We start from the raw sequence: 9,461 nt of genomic DNA, 5'->3' as shown, positions 1-9,461 counted from the left end.
GCCACGCTCAGACCAGCCACAGGAAATCACCAGGGGCACTACAGAGGGGCTCACACACTGACACCTAAACCCATTCTTCGGATAACATGCAAGAAAACCCTGACTGCCTTCCTGGTCTGCCACGGCCCAACCGACTCCCCAGGAAAATACTCACTATGCTGAATGTTTCTTGGTCCAGATCGTCGTCCTCGTCTTCTCCGATGGGGATCGGTTCACTCCCTGCTGTGATGTGGACGGGACCTTGCGATCTCTTCCCTTTACTTCCAGATTTGGCTTCACCACCTTTAGGCTTAACAAGGACAAATTACACCCATCACACGATGAGCCAGACCGCAGGATCCCAAATGATCCAATGAACAACCTCCACGCTATTGCTGCTGGCGGTCGTTGAAGCCCGGGCACCACTCCTACAACTTTCCTCCCAAGATCTCAGACTGTTCAGCTGAGATGCCTCTATTTAGTTTTACGTCACCCCTGAGGAAGTTCAGAGAAGTCAGAGCCAACATTTGGGACACGAATGTCATATTTATACTCAAGGAGAGAAAAAAAATCAACGTTGAAGACTTGGAAGAGAGGTTAAGCTGAAGAATTTATGTCCCTTGCAAAGGACAGAGCTCAGAGTAGTCTCATGTCTACGAGGATCTGCAACTTCATGTGATGTCACTAGGCCTCAGACCCTCTGGAAAGCAACCTCAAATCACGGCCTATTAATGTAAGTTTTGACTTATATGACTTATCTGCAGTCAAAGCCCTTTAGAGTCAGAAGACATACCAAAAAATCCTCGGAAAGCAAACCTTCCCCTACATAGGTGACAAAGTTTCCATATTTGCACTCGTGACCTCAGTGCCACAACACCCTGAGCACCAAGTACATACCTGTTCTTGCACAGGTCATTATTACAGAGGCTTCCAATTGGAATCCAGCCTCAAGGCAGTTGTACCCAAAATTCAAGGGACATCTTAGTCCACAGCGTACCACTCATGTCAAAACACTCATTCTGGTGAGTCCTGAACAGCCACAAGGACAACCTACAGTCCGGATGGTGAGGGCAGCTGGGTTATTTGAGATGAGCTGAAGGGGAATACAGACAAGGAGCTGCCAACCCCGTGATCTGAACAGCACTTTGATGTGAATGCTCCGGAGTCTGCCCACCTTTCTTCCTGGTCAGAGGGACAGCCCTGCTTTAAAAGGGGTCTGACCAAATCTCTTCCTTCTTGCTGACATCCCATCAAGCTTGAGGATGTATTAATGCCTTTTCTGCTGTTTATTCTCTACACTAATAATTCAGGAGGGCTGAAAAAAGGGATAACGCCTCACCCCACGGCGCTTCATTGATGCCTCTTCACAGAGGGTCTTTAATGAATCGTAAGCCTCTCTTCTGCTCAGAGACTCTGCTATCTCAAACTGCTCCTGAGAGTACCACATACCTTCTCTTTCTTCTCTTTTGTCTTCTTCTTCTCTTTATCACTTTCCTTCTCTTTCTTAGTGGTTGTCTGTTTTTCCTTGTTCTCTTTGTTCTCCTTCTTCTTCTGTTTCTTTTTCACTGGGCTCTTTTCCAAGCCATCCTCCTAGAAAATCAGTCACAGCAGTGTCAGATTTGGAGTCGCTCACCTCGTGGTACGCTTTCTTCCATAAAACTGACATGCCGGAAACGCAGGCCGTTTTTGAGATCCAGCCACATTTGCCCTCGCACCTCTTGGGACCAGACAGCAAGCCACGTGCTGCAACCCACCCAACCCCTGACAAAAGGTATGAAAAAGAGAAGAGCCCTGGTCCGTAACTAGCTGGCAAACTGTAGATAAGCACTGCTTTTCCTATGCCAGCTGCGCTCGAGTACACTCAGCCCCTACGGTAGATACTGATCAGCACATGAACAAAAAAGCCTTACACTACAAGACAGAAGGTTTTCTAAGCAACAGCATGACCTAAACTGCAGCTTCACCACTGGCTGACGTACTGAAAAGGAGAGGGAAACAATTCTGACTTTACTTTGTCCTGATACAATCCTTCCTCCAAGCCAGTATGTGGATGTGTGTGCCCATTCTAGGATCCCCCAAAACACTCAGAGCACTGATGCAGAACAGTGGGCGGGAAAGGTCCTTCTTTCACCCTGACAGCCGTATAGATGTTTTTAGGAGTTTGCCAGTCTCCTGTGGCAAGGCACTGGGTAGTGCCCTCTCGACCCCAACTTTGTCCTGATACAATCCTTCCTCCAAGCCAGTATGTGGATGTGTGTGCCCATTCTAGGATCCCCCAAAACACTCAGAGCACTGATGCAGAACAGTGGGCGGGAAAGGTCCTTCTTTCACCCTGACAGCCGTATAGATGTTTTTAGGAGTTTGCCAGTCTCCTGTGGCAAGGCACTGGGTAGTGCCCTCTCGACCCCACAGGGCATTGCTTCTCAAGGAGACTTTCTGCAGTAATGACACCGCTCGAGGAAACCTGGAAAAGCCACCACCCACCAAGTTGACTCACCTTGACTTCACCTTCTTCCGACTGGTTGTCTGAATGTCGAGGAGAGGAGAGTTCGTTCCCGTGCTCATCTTTGATTTTGGGAGCCTTGTTCTCTTTCTTTACTCGTGGTTTCCTCTTCTTTAGCTTGCCCTGGTGAAAACACAGAACAAGTCAGGGCAAGGAAATACCTACCGCTGCTTCCTGGGAGCACAGCCCATCTCCTGAACATCTCACAGTCAGTCGCAGCTCCTGCAGGGTGGCAGGAAGCCTGATGAGCCCGAGTCCTTCAGTAAGTGTCATAATTAACTACCTATCCCTTACTAATTATCATTTCAGTATCACAGTGCAATGAGACTACAGACAAGTCCATGTTCTTTCACGTAGATGATGTTCAGTGACCGGGGAACATAGGCTGTCTCCTCCCATCAGCCCACCACTCGTCCTGAAACCCCCCAGAACCGAGCAGCCATATCTCACCTCTTCCCCATCTTTCATGTTTTCTTTCTTGTCCAGATCTTTCTTCAGCAGTTTCAGTAGATAATCAACTCGGGTCTGGAGCTGTTTTCCCTGAGGTTTCTTGTCTGTCTCAACAGGTAGGATCTTTGATAAAGAAGGAAAAAACACAAAATGCCCACATGCATCTATCAAACCTTGACAAGAGATGCACTAGCAGCAGTGTGTCCAGGCCCAGCAAAGGGCTGGAGATGCTGCACCTTCTGGGGGAACGAGCTTTTCTTCCAACTCCCACACAGACTGTCCCTGTCTAGCCAAAAGCAAAGCTCCGAGCAGGCATCCCTCCCCTTGGCCTTTTGCAAGGGTGAAAGGACCCCCAGGCAGCTCTCTAGACTCTCTGTGACCTTTCTTGTAAGTGTGCAAAAAAAGACCTTTGCCAAATGTATTTGGGACCTTGCACTGGAAAACTGAGTCGTCTTTCCTTGACACATCACATTTGTTTGTGACAGCCCTGTCACAGCCCTCTCTGGTAACCTGGGCCATTGCTACAGGAAGGATATGCAGAACTGTCAGCCGAAAACAAGGCTGGAAGGTGCCACTGTGGAGGGAGCATCTCAGCTTGTCAACTACGGTTACCTTCATACGTCACTGGGAATGTGTGGCCTGTCTCAGGCAATTGTTTCCCTTGTAAAATGCCTTTTGGAACTTCACACAGGAAAGGTCTCGGCCACAGCCTCATTTTTCCTAAAAACACTAGCGGGGGTGTCATGGGAATGCAGCACACGGGCAGCAGAGCTGGTGTAGAGCATCTCAATGTTCCTCAGGCCTGTGTTGCAGTTTGCTCTCCTTCCATCGTGCTGACACAATGGATGGCAGCTTATTTTGAACCTGGACCATTCCATGTTGAAATGTTGTGGTCCCCACAAACAGTTCTTATGGGAATGAGTGAGGAAAAGAGCTAGATGGAGGCTTTCCAGCTGGCTTTGCTGCCATAGCCAGTCATGTAACTACACCCCCAAAGCTAACACAGACCAGTCTTGACATTACCAGTGTCAAAGCTGTGAAAAACTATTTCCACACAGAAATTCAGACTCAGCTTCCTGTGAGATGCTCAAGGAAATATCAAGTCAAGATTATGCAATGCTCGCTCTCTACTGGGCATGTAACCACACATGTCAGCATTACCATTTTCTGCCTGCATCACTGCAGTGTGGGTCATATGGTACTGTTCAGAGAAAATTTACTGCCAACCCAACAGCACAGCTCTGCTTTCCATCAAGCATGCAACATTTCATGGAAGTCACCGTTATCCTCATTGTTCATTATTATTTTTGGAGTGGTTACAAATGGAAACATCTGTGTCTGGAGTAAATGCTCGCTATGAACACTACTGTGGACCCAATGCAAGCAACAAGCAAAGCGACCTACCTTATCAGATAACTTCAGCTCTGGATCTGTTTTAATCAGCTCCCAGTTTCCATAACCATGCTCGTAAATTCCCACTAACAAGCGAGAATCCTCCTCCACTCCCCAGTCTACATCAAAATGGGCAGCTTTGACACGGCAGGTCAGGCGGTACCTGAAGGCGTTACAAACATGATCCAGTTTTAGTGCTGCGGCAGGTAAAGCAAATCCACACAGCCACACTATTCTTTTTCCACTACAAAATCCAAATTCCCTCAGCCTCTTTCCGCGTTGCCCACTTAGCCAAACTCACTTCTTCCTTTCCTCTGGGTCCGCAGGAATGGATTTATGCAGCATTTCAAACTCCTCTTCATGCTGGATGATGGACTTCACGTTGACTTGGACACCAGAGATCTTGATAGTGGGCCCTCTTCTCTTTCCAGGTCCTTTCCCTGCTCAACAGTGAAACACAGCGACTAAGAGAACTCGGACAGAAAGAAGTGCCTCTCTAAAACAAAGACTAAACACACAGAGATCAACGCCTTGCCCTCAACCTCTTACATAAGGCTGCCTGCTAAAGCAAGTGCCAAAAGGAAGTTCTCCTTCACTAAGTCACTTAGCTCTGCAACCCAAACACATCCCAGTATCATTTTCTTAAAAATATATCTAGGTACGCTGGAGCTGTTGCTCCAGTAGTTTTGTTCAGCTGTAACAGAGATCCAGTGGGAAATCCAGCCCAGACCCCTGTATCTCCAAACCAACAGCACAGAACAGCCATACAGAGAGCGGCTGATAATGACAGCTCCAGGAAGTGCTAACTGTGGATCCAGCTTTACCAGGGAGTACACAGCATTCCACGAGCAGTTAAACAGGGAATCACAGAATCATTTAAGATCATCAAGTCCAACCGTTAACGTGATCTGCTTTGCCTTGGGGCCCCAGCATTAAATAAGCTGATTACTTCAGCTTCTCCCCAGGAAAACTCATGTTCAGCAGAAGCCACAGACCCAAACAGCACTTTCTGGCCTGAGCAGAAGAGTCAGGGGTTTCTCGCTGTTGCTGAGAGCTGCTGGGCAGAGACGGGATGCTTTAAGCACCTGCTTGTTTTCTGCCTTTCAGCCACAACATGGCATGCCTCCCCGTCCAGCAAGGGAACGGGTTTCGCACCAGCTACAAAAACATCCTAACAGCAGCAAACAACCCTCTTGCTTACCTTCACCCGGATTTTCTTTCAGCTGCTCCTCGTATTCTTGCATCGCTGACACACAGCTGTTGTGGATGAGCTCCCCTAACCGTTTCAGATCAGCTACAGACTTATCCACCAGCTCAGCATCCCGGGCAATACACTCCAGCCTGGGAAAGGGGACAAAAGGATTGCAAGTTCTGTATTGGATACAACATATCTCCTCCCAGTCACTTCCAGAGCAATTGTTTCATGGCTTTAGTAGTCAATGCTGTGTATGTATGAATGTATGAAACCTGCAGGAGTGGAGTTCCTGCAGGAAAAACCACAGTTTTAGTCTTTTTTTAGACCTAACTGCAGTACAGTGCAGGTGTAGCCTAACTGATCCAATCCTTTGGATCTTTTAATATTAAAGCAAAGCTGAGAACTGTCTACCTTGGGCACAACAGGCACCCTCTGTGACTGTCCAGTGTCCCTTCATGCCTTCCCAGTTCCATATTAACTCCACTGGATAGTCAAAAGCTGCCACCTGCTTTCCCTTTTGCCTGGCTGAAGCAAGTAACGTCAAGGCCCACACACAAGCCTTGTGTCTCACAACAGCAGAGTACAACCACCTGAAAAAAGTCACTTCTCACACCATACATGCAGGGATTTCTGCCTCAGCTCTGAGACCTCAGCAAGGGCAGCACATGTCCCCATCTCCCTTCCTCCCCTCACTGATGCTGGGGCACAGCACAGGGCTCTGCAGACCTACGCATGAGGATGGCACGTGCCTCTCCGCACTTCCCTTCAGGAGGGGTATGGCAATGAGAGAAAGATGCTCCCAATTTAGTCCTGAAAATAATATGCATAGAGAAGCTTGGGGAGCGTTTTGGGTAGGATTTGCTGTGCAGACACCTTTCTAGGCAGAGTAGAAATGCCCCAAGGGCCAGACTCAGCCACAGGATGAGGCTGTGTACAGCCCAGCACCACTACTGCTCCAGCTGCTTTTTGGCCAGCCTTCATCCTTGCCCATCGACTGAGAGGTGAGGGACTGTATGGCCATGCTCAGGTTCCTGATCACACGACAGCACAGCTTTGTGCTGTCTGTGGAGGTTGTATCAAACACCCATAACAACCTGTGTATGGCTGAACTTAGAAACACAACGTCCCCACTGTGATAACCCTCCGGAGCAGGGCCAAGCTGGGCCTTACCGTTCAAGAGGCAGTCCAAACTTCTTGTAAGCCTTGATAAACCTAAAAAAAAAAAGGAAAAAGAAAACAGAAACTGAACCAACTGCCATACAATATCATCCATACGCTTGAATATATCAATTACAGCCTGCACATTATCAACCTTGCGCTCTACACTGATTAGCTAAGCACCCAGGACTGGCAAGCCCAATCCATTAACCCCTACCAAGAGTTTTGTGACCTCAGCTGGAGAAGAACACAACACCATTATGAATGGTGGATGTTTGACAGATGAGGGAAAAAGAAGAAAGTCATAATTGTAGTGTAAAAAAAATTTGAAAGAAAGCATTGGCTCACAGCATGCTGGTAATTATGAACTTCATTTTTCCAAGAAGAAAAGAGGCATTAAATCAATGTCATTAGTAATTCTAACACTCGGGCTGTAAGTGTAACAACACATCACAGAAGAGCCAAATGTGGTTTGCATCACCGAGGTTTGCAGACACAGATCGCTGTTTATTTTTGTGTCTTCTTGTGCAAATCACTGCTGTGGCTGACACACAACTTCAGGGCAAGAGTCAGACCGCTGCCGCAACTGAACAGTGCCCTGCACTGCGAGAAGACTCAATGGCTTCAACCTCGGCTTATTTTTTATGTGTTATTTCCCCTTCTTTTTTTTCATCCTGTGCTCTTTCAGCCTCTTTCTGCTACATCACAATAACCTAAACGGCTGCTGTATTTCACACTGCATCATCTCCTTCCTTCTCCATGGTTTCAGGGCGGCAGCTACCCCAATCCAAAAAGTCTGACCATCTCCTCTTTAAAAATACATTAAGTCAGAGACAGACAGAGTCAGGGAAAAATCCTAACTCCCTCTTCGCCATCTTTGGCTGAACATCTGGGCAGAGCCAAAGGACAAAGATCTTTGGGAAAGGCTCAAGAGTTAGAAGACACGAGAAGACAGTAATGCTCTGGAATTTAGCCCCCAGCTGACTTCAGGGACACGGTGCAGAACAGGACACACAACTGCAGGGATCAACAGGACCAGTGCTTCCAGGGGGTTATTTTGCCAGAGCTTGCCTTTCACTTGAAGCTTCAATCACAGCAGGATTACTGCCAGAAAAATGTCAGGAAGGCCAGAGTCCTTGGCTTCTCCAGCCCTGTACCTCATGGTACTTAAGACCTCACAAGTAATATGGAATTAGCTCAATCCACTTGGCCTAGAAGGGCAGTTACACCAAGGATTCATTTTAGGAAAGCACTAGCTTTACTGCAGCCTGACTAAAGACAACCCAGTCCATTTCGCACAGACCTGACTGTTAAGCTCATCAGCTGGGAGCAAACTGAATTATACAAAGGTGCAGAAGCCGGCCCAGCGAACCAGCTCCACCTAAACCATTGACGTGCTGTGCTTACAAGTGAACACCTCCTGGATTAATCAGGGGGTTTCTCTGCCTGCAGGGGATTTCTGTATTTGCTTTCTGTCTCTTGTGCTCAGCACTGACCTCCTGATTTCAGCATCAGTAAATCCTTCCACAGTATCTTTTCTAACACTCCGAGGACGCCCCCTGCGCTTTGGTCTCTTCTCGTCATCGGTATCATCAGTCTCGCTTTCTGATCCAGATGATCTCTGAAGCCTTCTCTTAGTTTCTGCATCTGATTCACTGTCATTTGCCTGAGCCTGTAAGTACCAGAAGAACAGCAGTACAGTTAACAACTGCTACTCTGACCTCTTCTGCCCCTCCCATGCAATGGCACTATTTCACGTTCAGACTGTAAAACGCCTTGGCTTCTCTTCCTGAGGATGCATGTGATCAACCCAGAGAGGCTGAGCATCCTTTCAGTTTTCAGCTAGCTAAGGCTCTGGTGCTCATCCTGCCTTTAGAGCCTTCTGGATAGCAGTTTCATTGCATTTTGATTTACTAACGTATATAAGATACATTAAAACACATTGATTACCATGGTTTTGTGCCACAGTCTCTTAGGCTGTTTTGAAAACCAGGACACCTCAGAAATGAGTCTGGAATCATCCAATATGAATTATCCTTCCCTCTGGTTTTCATTTTAATGTTCCCCAGCTCATCCCAGAGAACAGTTCATAACCCTTAAAGTCCCGTGTCCCAGAAGAGTTTCCTTGCACAGTCTTTCTGTTGGACTGGGGTAGACCCCATCACCTAAACAAAGAACTTGGGACGACACAATCTCTTCTGCCTGCAAGAGCCACATTTAGGCAAGAACAGCCCAGGGAGCTCAAGAGCCCAAGAAAAAGAAACAGGCAGAAAATGGCATAAAACTGCAGTAAAATCTGCATTACACAATTGGGTATTTTTTCCCGGTGCTTACTACAGGTTGTCTTGGTTTTGTCTGCCAAGATGAGGCACATGGTACCAAATCCAACGCGTTAAAAACCACGGGCTGAGTGAATGAGGCTTGGAGCAACCTGGTCTAGTGCAAGGTGTCCCTGCCCATGGCAGGGGGGTTGGAACTAGATGATCTTTAAGGTCCTTTCCAACCCAAACCATTCTGTGATTCTATGATGCTAACAAGAGGCCAACATGCTACCTCCGTACTTTACTCCTAGCCAGCTCTGGAAGAAAAAAGGAAGCACTTGGATGGCAAGAAGGCCTCCCTTGAGCATTGCCTTCACCCGCTCTCGCCTCCTGCCTCTCAGCTCCTCGAGACAGGCTGTACCTTTTTAGTCGAGCTCCGGATTCGAGGCAACATGTAGATTTCCTCCAATTCTTTCTGTCTTTCTTCCTCCTCCACCTTTTTCCTCTGCTCTTCTGGAATGAT

General features: G+C 47.6%; 1 protein-coding gene across 1 annotated transcript in view; it reads right to left on the bottom strand.

Moving 5' to 3' along the window:
* Positions 1-9,461, bottom strand: part of CHD2 (chromodomain helicase DNA binding protein 2) — a gene marked incomplete at its 5' end in the record, with an annotated part of 38,825 nt that overhangs the window by 3,663 nt on the left and 25,701 nt on the right. Inside the window, 10 exon segments of the mRNA XM_010150183.1 lie at positions 155-289; positions 1,429-1,569; positions 2,477-2,605; positions 2,933-3,055; positions 4,337-4,487; positions 4,626-4,764; positions 5,526-5,665; positions 6,690-6,731; positions 8,174-8,349; positions 9,360-9,461. The exon segment at positions 9,360-9,461 is cut by the window's right edge and continues 20 nt beyond it. Of these exon segments, the coding sequence (XP_010148485.1) occupies positions 155-289; positions 1,429-1,569; positions 2,477-2,605; positions 2,933-3,055; positions 4,337-4,487; positions 4,626-4,764; positions 5,526-5,665; positions 6,690-6,731; positions 8,174-8,349; positions 9,360-9,461 (1,278 nt within the window).

The sequence above is a fragment of the Eurypyga helias genome, unplaced genomic scaffold (assembly GCF_000690775.1).
Source record: "Eurypyga helias isolate BGI_N326 unplaced genomic scaffold, ASM69077v1 scaffold14184, whole genome shotgun sequence".
Taxonomy (NCBI): Eukaryota; Metazoa; Chordata; class Aves; order Eurypygiformes; family Eurypygidae; genus Eurypyga; species Eurypyga helias.
The sequence above is the reverse complement of the archived record's forward strand: the minus strand, read 5'-3'. Positions and strand labels throughout refer to the sequence as shown.